Here is a 15627-nt window from a genome sequence, read left to right as displayed (position 1 = left end):
GGGAGGCTAAGGCAGGTGGATCACTGGAGTCCAGGAGTTCTGGACTGTAGCGCGCTCTGCCGATCAGGTGTCTGCACCAAGTTCGGCATCAATCTGGTCCTCCAGGGAGACCAGAGCTACCAGATTGCCTAGGGAGCGGTGAACTGGCCCAGGTTGGAAAGAGAACAGGTCAAAACTCCACTGCTGACCAGTAGTGGGATTGTGCCTATGAATAGCCACTGCATTCCAGCTTGGACAACCTAGGCAGAACCTATCTCAAATAGTAACAATATAATAATTACCTGTAATTCCAGCACTTTGGGAGGCCGAGGCAGGTGGATTACTTGAGGTCAGGAGTTCAAGACCAGCCTGGTCAACATGGTGAAACCCCGTTTCTACTAAAAAAAAAAAAACTAAAAAAATGAACTTAGCTGGGTGTGGTGGCAAATGCCTGTAATCCCAGCTACTCAGGAAGCTGAGACAGGCGAATCACTGGAACCCAGGGGGTGGAGGTTGTAGTAAGCTGAGATTGTGCCACTGTGCTCCAGCCTGGGTGACAGAGCTAGACACCAAAAAAAAAAAAAAAAAAAAAAAAAAAGCCTAACAACATGAAAAACAGATCTGGCTCTAATGCTTAGAGTGAAATATGGCCCCTGCTGCCTTTGATTATAGGAATGATTTGGTTGGAAACATTGACCATGCAGAGGTCTCTGCTCCCTGGATTAGAACCTTAAGCCTGTGCTTGTTCATTACACAAGTATTCTGGATCTGCTTCTCTCAAAGGCATTTAAAACACGTGAAGGTGGTGTTGCGTAAAAAGCAAGCTCTTGTGTTCAGCAAATATAAGCGAGTGAGCTGAGACAGCATCACTCACTCGCCGAGAGGGCAGCTGGACGTCCCGCTGTCTCCAGTGGAATACAAGCAATGGACATTGAGAAGTTCAGCTCCATGGACTTTGGAGAATTCGTGGATGTGTTTGGGAATGTCATTGAGAGATGTCCTCTGATTGCAGCTGCTGTTTGGTCCCAGCAGCCATTCTCTGATTTGGAAGATTTAGAGAAGCACTTTTTTGCCTTTATTGACGCCCTTCCACAGTCAGGTAAGGCTTCAGTATCAGACATTCTCTGCAAAGGGATTTCAAATATGCTTATCAAAATATTTTTAGATATTGGCCAGGCATGGTGGCTCATACCTGTAATCCCGGCACTTTCGGAGGCTGAGATGGGAGGTTCACTTGAGCCCAGGAATTTGAGACCAGTCTAGGCAACATGATGAGATCTGTTGCTACAAAAATTGTTTTTAGGCTGGGCGTGTTGGTGGCTCACGCCTGTAATCCCAGCACTTTGGGAGGCAGAGGTGGGCGGATCACAAGGTCAGGAGATCGAGACCATCCTGGCCAACATGGTGAAACCCCATCTCTACTAAAATATAAAAAATTAGCCAGGCGTGGTGGCGCGTGCCTGTAGTCCCAGCTATTTGGGAGGCTGAGGCAGGGGAATCGCTTGAGCCTGGGAAGCGGAGGTTGCAGTGAGCCGAAATTTCACCACTGCACTCCAGCCTGGTGGCAGAGCAAGACTCTGTCTCAAAAAACAAAACAAAAAACAACAAAAAAAGTTGTTTTTAAAAATCTATCTATCTATCTATCTATCTATCTATCTATCTATCTATCTATCTATCTGTCTGTCTGTCTATCATCTATCTATCTATATATTTTAGTCTAATTCCTTATACTTGATGTGTTTATTGAGCTCTTTCCTTTGGAAGGTTCAGTAAGTTTCCTCAGGTCTAGTCCGTGAGAGTCAAGCACTTGTGTGGTTTAGGTCAGACATGGACTGGAAGAACGCGTTGGCTAAGGTAAGTGGCTGCTAAATATTAGAGCTTTGAGGTCACAAGGAGGAACCTAGCAAAAGACATCAGAGTGATTCAGAGGCTAAAGGCCAGGCTGAGGGCCCACCCTCTCTTAGCCACCCCATCTGGCTTGGGAACGTCCTGTATGTGACAGAGAGGACAGCTGGATATCAGACTATCTCCAGAGCCCAGGGGAAAGGGCAATTGGCTGACTCTTGTACCAGAAAGGGCCAGTTTGGACTGGATGGCCGAGGACAGTGAATTCATTCAGATCAGCAACTCCCTGAGGGATGGAGGGGAAGGAGGAGAATCTGAAGGCATCCCTCTGGAGAAAGGGAAAGAAGTTATTGATTTCTTCTGTGGAGAGAGAGATAAAATGAGGCACTTCTTGGTGTGGGGTGAGGAGAAGAGGGGGTGACTCCGAATGACACACACAGCTTCACAGAGACCAGGCTGCCTCAGGGGCTGTCCTGGATGCTCTGTGGAGAAACCTGAAATGTGCTGAAGGGGTGGCGAGGGGCAGAGAGGCCTCCGTGGACGTCTGGGTGGGGAAGGAGAGCCCCTGCTCTCTTCTCCAAAAGGGAGCCAACAGACAGTGCCGCCTATCAGGACGGTCTTTGACAGCCAGATGGCTTTTGACTGTCATACGGACGTCTCCAAAATAAGGAGCTCCTTTTAATTCATTTGAGGCTTATCTAGGAAGAGCAGAGGATGTCATAAAATCAAACGGACAGGAATGTCGGGGCCATGTGGACACTCACCCACTTCTGGGGGCCTCTCCACAGCTGAGGACTTCAGCTCCTCCACTGGGCTTGGGGGTCATCACTGGAGCCTTCTGACCCTTGACTCACAGGGACAGCCCAGTCCCAGCCTGATGAGTGAAGGGACCGCAGCCTCTCAGCTGAACTCCCGCAGGGCAGGCCGGAAGGAGCAGGAGGTCCCGGAGCCCACCCTCTCAGTGTCTGACAGGAAAATAGAATAGAGGAGGCAAAATGACAGCCTCACTAGAAAGTAATTTCTTTTCAGGAAAAAAAAAAAGAGAGGCAAATCCTTTGATTGTCTTAATACCCAAAGGAGTGGTGAGGCTGAGGAGGGAGCGTGTTGAGAGAGAAAGCTAGGATCGCGTGAATAATTTAAATCTATTATTCTTGGGTTTGGCCAGTTATTTAACACACATTTTGGAGGCTTTATTACTCTGTGTCTGGAACTTTGATAAAAACATAACAATTTCTCCATTTTCATCTTATTGCTCACCAACACTCCCCACAACCCGGCTGGCCAGAGGTTCTAGTTACGGGTCAATCCAGTCAGGGCCCTGAGCACAGTGGAGTGTGGGCAGCACTGGACGTGGGCTACCCCCGCTCCTGAGGCTTGTTTTGATGCCCCCGTGACTTGATGAAACCTCTGTCTCCTGGCTAGTGTCAGAATCCCAGATCACAGAGTGAACAGGATGTTGGAACTTAATCAAAGTTTGATGAATGAATGCATGAAATCATTTCCAAGGTGATACTGAAAAATGGGAATTCTGGCATTACCCCCTCCCCCACACATTTTAACTGGGTGACTTAGTGGTAGGTCCGTCGACAAAATGGCTGGAGGGGGTTTGGGCCCCCTGGACGGTTGTTGGTGTCTGCAGTAGACACGGTTCTGGGGAGGAGCTCCCTGTGGTGGAGGCTGCTTCTCGGTTCTGCACTTGTCTGGGAGCAGCTGGGAGCCTCAATGCTGTCTGGCGGTAACTCCTCATCTTAACATCTCAGTGACAGTAGACAAGTGATGTTATCAATAGTGACAAGAACAACAACAAATAGCTAAAATTTATTGAACTTTTACTACTGGTGTGTTTCAGGCACTTTTCCAAAAACTTTGCACTTGCTAACTCATTCAATCCTCTAATATCCCTATAAAATGAGGAATAGTATTATTATTGCTCCCATTCTTACCGATGGGAAAACTGAGGCACACAGAGATTAAGTAACTTGAGCAAGGACACACTACTAGAAAGTGGCAGGGCTGGAATTGTAATAACCCTGAGAGTCAACCCAACAGGTTTTGAAGGCTTTTTCCAGACAATGAGAAATAAAGTTTAGAAACAGTTTTTAGGGTTTTCATTCATTTATCCACTAACGTATTTGATTAACATAAATGCTTGATGTCCTAGACCCCATGTTTTATTGTTTAAATAATCAAATAAAATGATCTATTTCACAGCATGGTGACTATAGTCAATAATAATCTATTGTATATTTGGAAATTGCCAAGAAAGTAGGCTTTTTTATTTTTTTATTTTAATTGAGGTAGAGTCTCACTCTGTCACCCAAGCAGTGGCACCATCTTGGCTCACTGCATCCTCACCCTCCCGGGTTCAAGCGATTCTCCTGCCTCAACCTCCCTAGTAGCTGGGATTACAGGCACCTGCCACCATGCCGAGCTAATTTTTCTATTTTTAGTAGAGATCGGGTTTCATCATGTTGGCCATGCTTGTCTCAGATTCCTGACCTCAAGTGATCTGCCCACCTTGGCCTCCCAAAGTGCTGGGGTTACAGACATGAGCCACCTTGCCCCGCCTTCAAGAGAGTAGATTTTAAATGTTCTTACTACCAAAAAATGATACATTGTGAGGTGACAGATACATTAAAAAGCTTGACTTCATCATTTCACAATGTATACATAATATGGAAAGCATCAAGTTGCACACCATAAACATGTATAATTTTTATTTGTCAAAAAATCCAATAAAATGGCTTCTGTTTGTTTGAGATGGAGTCTCGCTCTGTCATCCAGGCTGGAGTGCAGTGGCACAATCTCAGCTCACTGCAACCTCTGCCTCCCGGGTTCAAGCGATTCTCCTGCCTCAGCCTCCCGAGTAGCTGGGATAACAGGCACACACCACCATGCCCGGCTAATTTTTGTATTTTTACTAAAGACGGGGTTTCACCGTGTTAGCCAGGATGGTCTTGATTTCCTGACCTTGTGATCCGCCCACCTTAGCCTCCCAAAGTGCTGGGATTACTGGTGTGAGCCACCTCACCGAGACTTAAAATGGGATTTATTACAGTCTAGCTTTACCCTTTGGATAGTAAGAAGCAAACTGGGTGAAATAGATTCTTTGAATCTAAAACGAAGGTACCTTAGAGAGACGTTCAAGTTACAGTGGTCTACCTAGTCATGTATTTGTTTTGGTGACTGAAGAAAAACCTCCACCATTAACAGAAAACATAATTGGGTTTCTAGACTAAGCTTGAGTCCATTTAGGTTTTGCTATGATGATTATTGGCCAGTAGGTGGCAGTCCAGGATTAATATTGAGCTCTAGCGCTATTGGGCAAAGTACCTTCTCCAGCCAATCGGTTCCTACAGATTAAAGATGAGGCAAAGGTTTTCCAGGAAAGAGAACGGACAATTAGTAAAGAGAAGAAAGTTGAAACTCACATGCACTAACTGAAGAAATTCAGGACGGATTTGTGTAATAAAATTAAAGAGCAATACAATTTTCATAAGAGTTAATTAACTGTGCATTTCCGCTGGCTATGGTGACTCACACCTGTAATCCCAGCACTTTGGGAGTCTGAGGTGGGAGGATCGCTTGAGCCCAGAAGGTTGAGGCTGCAGTGAGACATGATTGCACCACTGCACACCAACCTGGATGACAGAGCGAGAACCCTGTCTCAAAAAAAAAAAAAAAGTGCATCTCTGTGTCTTTCAGAATTATAGTAATGCCACAATTTATTACTTTGTGCTTATTAAACAACATTTTTGTTGAATGAATGGAGTTGGATACTAATAAGTTCCTTATAATACAGGCTATGAGGGTTTTAGATCAAGCTATTAAAATGTGTTTGTTTATTCAGAAACAAAACAAAACAAAACACTCCTTACCAAAAGTGCTGTGTTGGTCAAAAAATACTCACTGTGCCCCTTACCAAAAGTGCTGTGTTGGTCAAAAAATACCCACTGTGCCCCAGGGATTATCGTGGGCACTGGGAATGGGGTAGTGACCAAGACAAGTCCTTGCCTTAAATGAGCTTACATTCTAGTGAAGAGAGACAGGATTAACTTAAAAATACCATTATTTCAGGTTCTAGAAATTCTCAGAAAAAATATATGTAATATGGCAGAAAACATGTAATAAAGATGGTCTTTCTTAGGAGGTTAAAATTTAAGTTTAAGACCGAAGGGTGAGAAATAAGTAGCTGAAATCTAGGATGAGGCCACTCTTAGAAAAGGAACCTGGCTGGGTGTGGTGGCTCATGCCTGTAATCCCAGCACTTTGGGAGGATGAGGCAGATGGATCACTTGAGGTCAGGAGTTTGAGACCAGCCTGGCCAACATGGTGAAACCCGGTCTCTACTAAAAATAGAAAATTAGCTGGGCATGGTAGCACACACCTGTAATCCTAGCTACGCGGGAGGCTGAGGCAGGAGAATCCCTTGAACCTGGAAGATGGAGGTTGCAGTGAGCCGAGATTGCACCACCGCACTCCAGCCTGGGTGACAGGATGGGACTCCGTCTCAAAAACAAAAAAAAAGCAAAGGAACCTGAGACCAGGATGAACTTGACATTTTTGGGGCACAGAAAGATCAAGGTAGTTGGAAAATATAAGGAGTGGAGGGATGTGAGGAAGAGGCAGCAAGGGCCTGATCATGTAAAGTTGCTTAGGTCTAATAAGGAACTTGCTTCTCCATTTGCAGTGGGTCACTGGGGTTTATGCTTTAGGATGGTGATGTGGGGGCTATGTCAGATGCAGGGGGCCAGGTCGAGGGGCTGCTGCAGTAGTAAGAGTAAGAGATGAGGTTGCTTGGACTGTGGTTGGAGCAGTAGAGATGGAGAGATGCGAATGGATTCTCAGAATAGGGCTTACAGTTAGAGTCAACAGGATTTTTTTTAAATGGATTTGATGATGGAAGGCAGATCAGAAACAAAGCTGAATGGTCACTCCTAAGTTTTCAGCCTGAGCCACTGGGTGGGTGTTGGTGCCATTTTCCGAGTTGAGGAAGACTTAGAGTTGAGAAGACAGGATGGAGGAAGGAGCTTGCTGAGTCTGAGATACCCAAAAATCATCCAAATGAAAATGCTGACTGCCCAGTTGCATCAAAACAGAGGAGGTTGGTGAAACACTGAGGGCTAAACTATATCTTGCTGTCATCAAAGAATGGATGGCATTTCAAACCCTAGGACTGGCTGAGGGCACTTAGTAAGTACATTGGTGTAAACAGCAAAGGGATGAGATGTGGGTACTGAGTCCTGTGGTACCAGTGCTAGTGACCTATCTGGCAGAGCAAGATGAAAGTAGGCAAAGGATGTCTCTGAAGGTAAGTGGTAGTCATTTTTTTGAGACAGAATCTTGCTCTGTCACCCAGGTTGGAGTGCAGTGGCGCAATCTCAGCTCACTGTAACCTCCGCCTCCCGGGTTCAAGTAATTCTCCTGCCTTGAGTAGCTGGGATTATAGGCGCGTGCCACTATGCCCAGCTAATTTTTGTATTTTTAGTAGAGACGAGGTTTCACCATGTTGGTCAGGCTGGTCTCGAACTCCTGACCTTGTGATTCACCCGCCTCGGCCTCCCAAAGTGCTGGGATTACAGGCATGAGTCACTGCACCCGGCCATTTATAGTCATTTTTTAAGGAGAGAGGGCCAACCAGGTGACATGTTCTGGAGAGGCTGAGAAAGAAGAGGTCAGGCATTGGTCTTTGGGCTCAGGCAAGATGTCCTTAATGAGTGCAGATCAGTTGGTACAGTGGCTCGAAGCTTGACAGAGTGAGCCTGGAAAGGGAGGTGAGGAAGTGGAGAGGCCAGGAGACAACTCTAAGGTCTTTTCTGTAAGGAAGAGCAGAGAAATAGGGAGAAACAAGAGAGCAACAGGGAATCAAGGGAGAACGTTAATATTGTTTACGGGATGAGTGATTCTAAGGCATGTTTGCACATTGATAAGGGTAAGCAGTGTGGGGATGGAGAAATAGATATTTGAAATTGCAGAAGCAAAGTCTTTGACAGGAAAGGAGAGCTAGCTTCAAGAACACAAATGAAGGGGTTGGCCTTCCATAGGAAGAACAGATTGTCCATTGTACCAGGGGTAAGAACATACCCAGATACCACTGGGTATGGACCAGGAGGCAGTTGGACTGTTATGGGATTCTGAGCTTCCATGGCCACAGTTGCCTGCCCTGTTCCTCTCCCATAGAACAATGAATGTCTGCTCTGTGCCAGGAATTCTTCTAGGTGTAAAGATTCAGGTCCTGTGGTTCCGGCAAATAACACACATCCACACCTACATCTCTAGATGTGACACACCAGTGCTTAGGAGGTAAGTCCAGATTTTCAAGAAAGACGGAAGAACGGGCAGTACCTAGATTCCCTGAGAATCACGGGCTGTCTGACTGGCCTGGCTAGCACCTGGGCTTCCAGGTGGGGGACACTGAGGACTGGAGGCAAGGAGATGGCACCTACTTGCCCAGTATCCAGCCTCCCACTGGGGCTTATGGGCACAGCTTAGGGATAGCATACTGGCGCTGGCAGGGAACTGGGTCCTTGCTGCAGGCCAGTGGACACATAGACACCATTTCCGATGTACTTACTCAAGGGTCCAGTGGTTTGGGGCAATGAAGATGGGATATCTGGCCAGGGGAGGTCAGGCTCTGTTTCTTCTGAGCTACCATCCTCTACCTGATTCCTCACACCTTTTTCTTGTTAGGCGCAGCTAAGAGACAGAGAGAGAGAGAGAGAGAGAGAGAGAGAGAAGCGACTGAGACAGAGAATAAATTCTAGTTTCTCCTTTTTAGTCTCTTTTCTTCTGCCCTTTGCTCTTGTAGTTTATCTGCGTCTTTTCTCTTCTCGCGCTGCAAGAGTGGAAAACTCGTGCTCAGTTCTAGGCAAACATTAACCCCGGGCGACGTTTCCAAGCGGGAGACAAACTCTGGAGAGTGAGAAGCGAGATGCGAGGGCACCAAGGGCAAGAAGGGGGCCGGGAGTGCGCCACGTTGGCGGGAGGCCGCCGCCTGCCTCTGCTGCGCGGCCTGAGCGGGGAGCCTGGTGGGGGCGGCAAGACGACAGACCCCGCGCCCAGGCCTCCCACCAGTGACCACCGCCCCCGGCCTCCCACCAGTGACCACCTCCCTCGCAGCTTGGGCTGATCCTCCAGACAGCATGCAATGGGGGGGAGGGAAGTCCCCTGACTGGGCGGGGAACCTAGCGGCTGCTCTGAAACTCCGAACACCCGAAGAGGAGGCGCGGAAGGTCCAGCCGCCCAAGACTCACATTTTCCCCTCCTCCGCAGCCCAGGCAGGTTGCCGTCCTGGGCCTGGGTGAGCGCGGAGGGGATCCGGGCGGGAGCTGAGCTGGGTTCCCCAGGCCTGGCAAGTGGCCGCGTGGCACGACCAACCCCGGGCCCAGGGCTGGGGCTGCTCCCCCAGGTGGGGAATTTAATTCTCACATTTTCGCACTACCCGGACGGGGCTGGACGCGGGAAGAGGGAAAGACCCGTTCCTGTTTGCAGTGCCGAGGGGAGGATAGAGAAGGGCTCTATCACAGTGGTGTTAGGCCGGCTCGGTGGCTCACACCTGTAATCCCAGCACTTTAGGAGGCCGAGGAGGGAGGATCGCTTGAACCCAGGAGGCAGAGGTTGCAGTGAGCCAAGATCGCCCCACTGCACTCCATCCCGGGCGACAGAGCTGTCTTGAAAAAACACACAAAAAACAAAAAGCAGTGGTATTAGAGGGATGGGATTACTGGTGACATGACTTTCGTTTTGAACTTTCCTTAACCTTGCAGGGGCAACCGTGCCCTGAAAACTCCTGTGATTTGGAGTAGAGGGTCCAGGCGCAGTATGGTGAGTGACCCTAGGCAGGTCACTAGTTCTTTTTGAGCCTTCACTGAATCCTCTCTTACACGGGGATGTTACCCCCAGTTCTCCGTGTCTTTCAGGGAGAAATTAGTTCATGAGTTAGATGGTGCACTATCAATCATCCTTTTATCAGACAGAAACAATAAGTTTGAGGAAGAGGACGTCTACCTTACAGGGGGTTTAATTTTCAGCCTCTTTGAGATAAAATTCATTGAATGGTGTTTTACATGCGCGCCTTTTCCAACAGACTCCACGCCTATTCCCAGCGCCAGAGGCGGACAACCGCTTTACTGAGATACAAAGACAGGTACTTCCTGAGGCACCTCAGTCCAGTTCCACTGGGTTTACTACGACTAATAATGACTGTTTCTGTTTACTAGGTATTACGCGATGTGTTTTAAGTAAATGAATTGTCTCTAATCCTCAACTCTAAAGCAAGTTAGGCGTCACCTGCATTTTACAAATCATGGCTCCCTGCTCACCATATCTGGAATCTTGCCTCGCCCCAAGGATTCTAATTTTCACTTTAGAGAGCTGAGCAAGATGATTGCCCAGCGCTAACTCCGGGAAATCCCTGCGACTGAAAAGCACAGGTAACTCGCCAGAGTTTTTCAATTTTAGGCCTAGGAGATTATGTAAAGCTTTCCTTCAAGTAAACGCTGTTCTCGGGGGCCTCTGGAATCTACAGTCAGAGAAGGGGAATAAGCCCCGGGCCGGTGGGGGATGAGTGGGTGCAATTTCCTAAATAGAGGAAAGCCACTTTCATTCAAAGGGCTGTGGAACTCTGGCTAGAGGTGGATTTCTTTGCAGTTAATCATCTGCAAGGCTCTTTGGATGCCTGATTCCAGAAACCCAGAACTCACACTTAGGGTCACAAAACCCAGGGCATTTATTTGCCGAGCCCCATGGATGTTATCCCTATGGATGCACCCCGCCCCTGTCAGTTCTCCTTTGGAGCAGAACGAAACCCATTCCAGAGCTTTTGCAGGAAGTCTTCAGGCCCTTGCGTCCGGCCCCTTTAGACATCAAAGCCCCCCCTGAGAGCAAAGGACTTTGAAAGATAGGAAAAGCTCAGGATCCTTATCGCGTCTCTGCTCCCTCCCGACCTAGTCGTAAATTCCGAGCCTCAGCGGCCGCCCTCTCTCTCCGCTCTTCTTCACCCAAGGTCTCAAAAGACAAACTTGTCACTTCCCGCCCCGCCCCTGGATCCTGGTCCCGACCGAATGTAGTGGGGACCGAGAAGCGCAAGGTCCAGGACTTGTTAGAGGGGCGCGCCAAGGGCGCCCCTGTTCCGCCAGGACATCACCGCCTGGGTACTCTACTTCACCCTCCCGCAGCCTTCTTTGGGGCGGGGCGGGGCGGGGCAGGGGGGCCGGGCTCGGCCTACGCGCCCCCTCGAGTGCGCGGTGCGGAGCGGGCGCGGTGACGCGCTCCCGCCTGTGTCTGTGCTTCTCCGCAGGCCAGGAGGGCATCCTGCGCTGCCACCTGGACCTGGCGGGCAGCGAGCTGCAGCGCCCGCTCACGGCCAAGTCGCAGCGGGAACAGAGCGGCGCAGGCCTGACGAGCCTGGGCGCGGACGAGCGGCTCCGGCTGGTCGAGCTCAACGCGCAGTACCGCGCGCGCTTCGGCTTCCCCTTCGTGCTCGCCGCGCGCTTCAGCGACCGGACGGCGGTGCCGCGCGAGCTGGCGCGCCGGCTGCTCTGCCCGCCCGCGCAGGAGCTGCGCACTGCTCTGGGCGAGGTGAAGAAGATCGGCAGCCTGCGTCTGGCCGACCTCCTCCGCGCGGACCCCGCCAAGCTGTAGCTGCCGCGCGGGCCGGGGACCCGGGACGCACAACCGGACGCGCGGGGGCCACGGCCCGGAGCTGTGCGTCCTGGGCGGGAGGCGGACTCGGGCCTGGAACAGCGTCCACACACGTGCACAAAGGAAGTGGAGAATTGAGGCAATCATACGAGTAATGAGTCCTTTTGTCCGCCCACCCACACGCGCACGCGTTGCCAAAATATCCATATTGTTTAGTGCTTTGCCGCGGATTTATCCAGCTCACTGCTTCAATTCTTCACTGCCTTTGCGACCCCCGACACCACCGGCCTTTGTGGATTCCAAAGCGTTTATCCAGTTCTCCCCAACCCTCTCCTGCTAAGCCCGAACTGCAAAGCAAAACGGACGGAAAAAGAATCTTTTATGCCACAGCGGTTTGTCTGTTTTTCTCTTTTCCCACTTCATTTGCTGCACCCGACCTTTACATGTGAGCGGAATCGGTGTTCTCGCTCTTGGGCACTAGGGGAGCAGACTGGGAGCCAGGAAAGTCAAACGCTGGCCTCGGTCCGGCCCGGGGAGCCGGGGAAGCCGCAGGAAGGAGGCGGTGGGCCGGGAAGAGCCCTCCGAAGGGAAGAGCCAACCGAAGGGTTGGGAAGGCGCCCCGTGGGGACGGACGGAATAGTTGCAGCCATCGCTCCTAAAAGGCGGGGGGGCGTCCATGCTGAAGATTTCTCCCGGAGGTCGGCTTTGAGGGGGTGGCTCGACTGCCCCGGGGAACCCATCAGTTATTAAAATAACACTCATTGAGCAGCGCTGGGTATTTGGACCCCAGAATGAAGCGAGATTGCAGTGTCGATTAAATGGAGGGAAGTGCCCATAGAAATCTTTGCTTGTCAGCCCTGGAGTTTCAGACCCCTATTAGGCTGGGCAGCTTCCTGCACCAGCAGCCAGACTGTCCACTGGGGGAAAGTACATTAGCATCCTGCGGAGGAGCCCACCACATTCTACCACCCGCCGACACCCCCCCCCCACACGGAAGGTGTAAAGAGCCCCAACAAATACTACTTAGGCTTCTATTGGCAGAGGAGAAACGAAACACCCATGGTCTCCCCCAACAAAGACAAGGTAATAGGCGAAGGCCAGAGGTGGCCCTTTTGAAGACAAGAGCTTCCATTAGTCACCAACCGTGTCCAGGGTTAACAACAGCAGCAGCAGCAACAACAACAACAACAGCAGCAAGGAAACCTTTCCATAAAGAGCTGCGTGGCTACACCCTTGGTTCTGGGGCTGATGTTCCATAGAAATAAATCACTCCTGGAGCACTAGGAATTTTAGGCAAGGAAGCCCTTTTCCCGGTCCCATCTCACAGTGTTTCCTGCTGTGGTAAGGCTGAAGGAAAGAGAAGCTGGTAGTGGGGCAGGTGTTAGGAAAGCGGGCTGTGCTACCAGCGTCCCTGGGCTTGTGGCCAGACACCTTCTCTGGGTGTAGGAGCCCCGGGTGCACACCATGAAGAAAGTTCCATGGCTCGCTCCTGTTCTTTGGGACTCTGCAGCAGTGGTGGGGTGCTAGGCCTGGGCCAGACACCTGCCTCTCTCTAGCCAGGGTAACCTGGGGGATTTCCTGACACACACAATAACTTGCTGCTTGGTGAAGAGGATTTTCTGACCCAGGATCCAAATACCAAGGCTGGGCCTAAGACTCAGAATAATCCACTGTAGTCGGGGCACCCAGTCCCAAGCCTGGGGGTAAACCCCACGCTTAGATAAACCGGGCCCCAAATGCAGCCTCTGTGCTCTTTATGTAAAAAAGCTCATGTGAGATGCACAGATCCCACCAGGGCTGGGTTCCCCGCAGTTTAGCATGAGTGTAGATGAGCTCAGAATCTCCCAGACACAACCCCGGTGTCTCCAATTACACAGTTATATTTCAACAGTTCCAAGCTTGTCCGGAAAATGGTTTATTCCTGCGGGAAGGGGTGCAGATGGGGGCAGACGCTGAGTCTGTCCCTTTAGAAGGAGCTGGAGCTGAAGGGACAGAGAGCTGGCTGCGCGGCGCCTCCTCCGAAACACCTGAGCATAATAAGCAGCCGCGAGGGCGAGCGCAGGACGCGGGGCGTGGACGCCGGGCTGGGAAGAACCCCGACCAAACCCGCGGGTGGCTCTGACTCTCCCCTTCGGGAGGAGCTCTGCGCAGAGGCCGTGGCTCGCGCGGGCAAGTCACCTGTGGCAGCCTGGCAGGGCAGTTCTCTCCGGCAAATAGCGACATGCTCTCGGTTTCTGTCGGCCTTGGCCTGGCAGAGCCGCTTTCCACTTTCTGGCCTCTGGTGCGCCCGAGGCGGGAGAGGAGCCCCGGCCGTGTGGACCCTAGCTTGCGCTGCAATAATCGCGCCTTGACTCTAGGCCCGGCTGCTCAGGGAAGGGACAGCCCAGGGCGCGCCCAGCGAGCTTCAGGGGGTACGGAAGTGGTTAGGGCAGATTTCAGGGTGAACAACTAATATTTTACTTACCAATTCGTTAAAAACACAAAGAAAACAAAACCAATCGCGGTGGCAAGGCCAAGAAGAGTTGGAAGGCAAAGAGCTGATTTCAATTTCTGTAACCCGACGACCCTCCAGGCACAGGCCCTTACGAAGTGGGGGCAGCTTTGCGGATTTTCACTTCCCTTGGAAATGTCCAAGCCCTGGCAGGAGAACGCTCCCAGTAAAGAGACGGGAGAGCGCAGCTCCGGATGAGAACTCAGGAACCGACCCGGGCTTGTCACTCACCTGTGTAACTTAACTGGGATACGGAATGGGGCCTCTCTTTATTAACCCAGAAAGGTAGGCATTTTGGTCTGTGTGCCCAAAAGATGTCTACAGACACTAAAATTGGAAGGAAAGAAAGGGAAAAGGGCAACATAAATTCTATACATGATCTTTACCCATTTTAAATATGACACATTTCTAGAAATTAGCAACAGGATATCAGTTCTGACTGATTTTTTTTTTTTTTTTTTTTTTTTTTTTTTTGAAACGGAGTCTCACCCTGTCGCCCAGGCTAGAGTGCAATGGCGTGATCTTGGCTCACTGCAAACTCTGCCTCCCGGGTTCAAGCAATTCTCCTGCCTCAGCCTCCCAAGTAGCTGGGATTACAGGCGCGCGCTTCCACTCCCAGCTAATTTTTGTATTTTTGATAGAGACGGGGTTTCACCATGTTGGCCAGGCTGGTCTCGAACTCCTGACCTCGTGATCCACCCGCCTCAGCCTCCCAAAGTGCTGGGATTACAGGCGTGGGCCACGGCGCCCGGCCCAAGAGGAGTTATTCTAAGAAAGTATTTACTGTGAGACAAAAGTAAACGGATACCATCTTTGTCAACTGGAGAAAAATCTGGGATGGAATTTATGGAAAATTCATGCAATAAATGAATAAACCACAGTTATGGGGTGCCTGTGAAAGACAGAGGACCTGGAGCATGGTCAGAATTGTAGCAATAGCAGAACCTGATTGTTCTGGTGCTATTTGGTGTAGGGGGAGGGAGTGGGAAAATGGGATTCTCTAAACAGTGCTAGTTGGTTTTGTGTTTGGGGTGCAATGTTGCCAGGGTGGCACTAGCAGCTGTAGTAATAATAAACATCTATACAGATCGCTATGGGTTGCAAAGAATGCACATACTGTAGCTCATTTACTTTAAGGGACTTGAACAGCTAGCTGTGCAACTTGGGGAAAATCACCTAACCTCTCTGAGCCTTGGGTTCACCTTAGTAAAATGGAAAGTTTACACAGACTTTAAGACCCCTGACTCCCCTCCAGGGAATGCAGGTAGCCAATGGGACCAGTAACTCAAGAAGAGCAGAACCTTTATTTAAGCTCCTTCCCTTAGCCACATAAAACTTACCCTGTAGGACTTCCTAGGAACATATTTTCATGTGGCAAACAAAGGTCATTCCAGGCATGAGACAATGGTGAGGGAACAAATGTTCATTGAAAGCTCTCCACGCCAAAGCCACGTGGTAACAGTTGGCTGGTGCTGCCCGGGGAGCCTGGGTTTCTAGCATCAAGAGGTTTCCTTTGGGGTGGAAGTCCTGGTTCCCAGTAGGGACACCAATCTCTGAGACCTCCAAGTCACTCCCTCTTGTGGATTTAAATCATCCTCTGTCCTCACCCACCACACAGAATGTGTTATACAATGCCCAAACAGTGTCCACAGGCCCTAGTTTCAGAAGAA

At 50.2% G+C, this 15627-nt stretch overlaps 1 protein-coding gene across 1 annotated transcript; it reads left to right on the top strand.

Annotated features, from left to right (window-relative positions):
* The first annotated feature begins 853 nt into the window (after positions 1-853).
* Positions 854-11855, top strand: URAD (ureidoimidazoline (2-oxo-4-hydroxy-4-carboxy-5-) decarboxylase). The gene is made up of 2 exons (XM_002824124.3): positions 854-1078; positions 11123-11855. The coding sequence occupies exons 1-2, from the start codon at positions 904-906 to the stop codon at positions 11464-11466; spliced, it is 519 nt and encodes a 172-aa protein (XP_002824170.3). The 5' UTR covers positions 854-903; the 3' UTR covers positions 11467-11855.
* The last annotated feature ends 3772 nt before the right edge of the window (positions 11856-15627 follow it).

Source organism: Pongo abelii, chromosome 14 (genome assembly GCF_028885655.2).
Source record: "Pongo abelii isolate AG06213 chromosome 14, NHGRI_mPonAbe1-v2.0_pri, whole genome shotgun sequence".
NCBI lineage: Eukaryota > Metazoa > Chordata > Mammalia > Primates > Hominidae > Pongo > Pongo abelii.
This window is presented reverse-complemented; position numbering and strand designations above follow the sequence as displayed.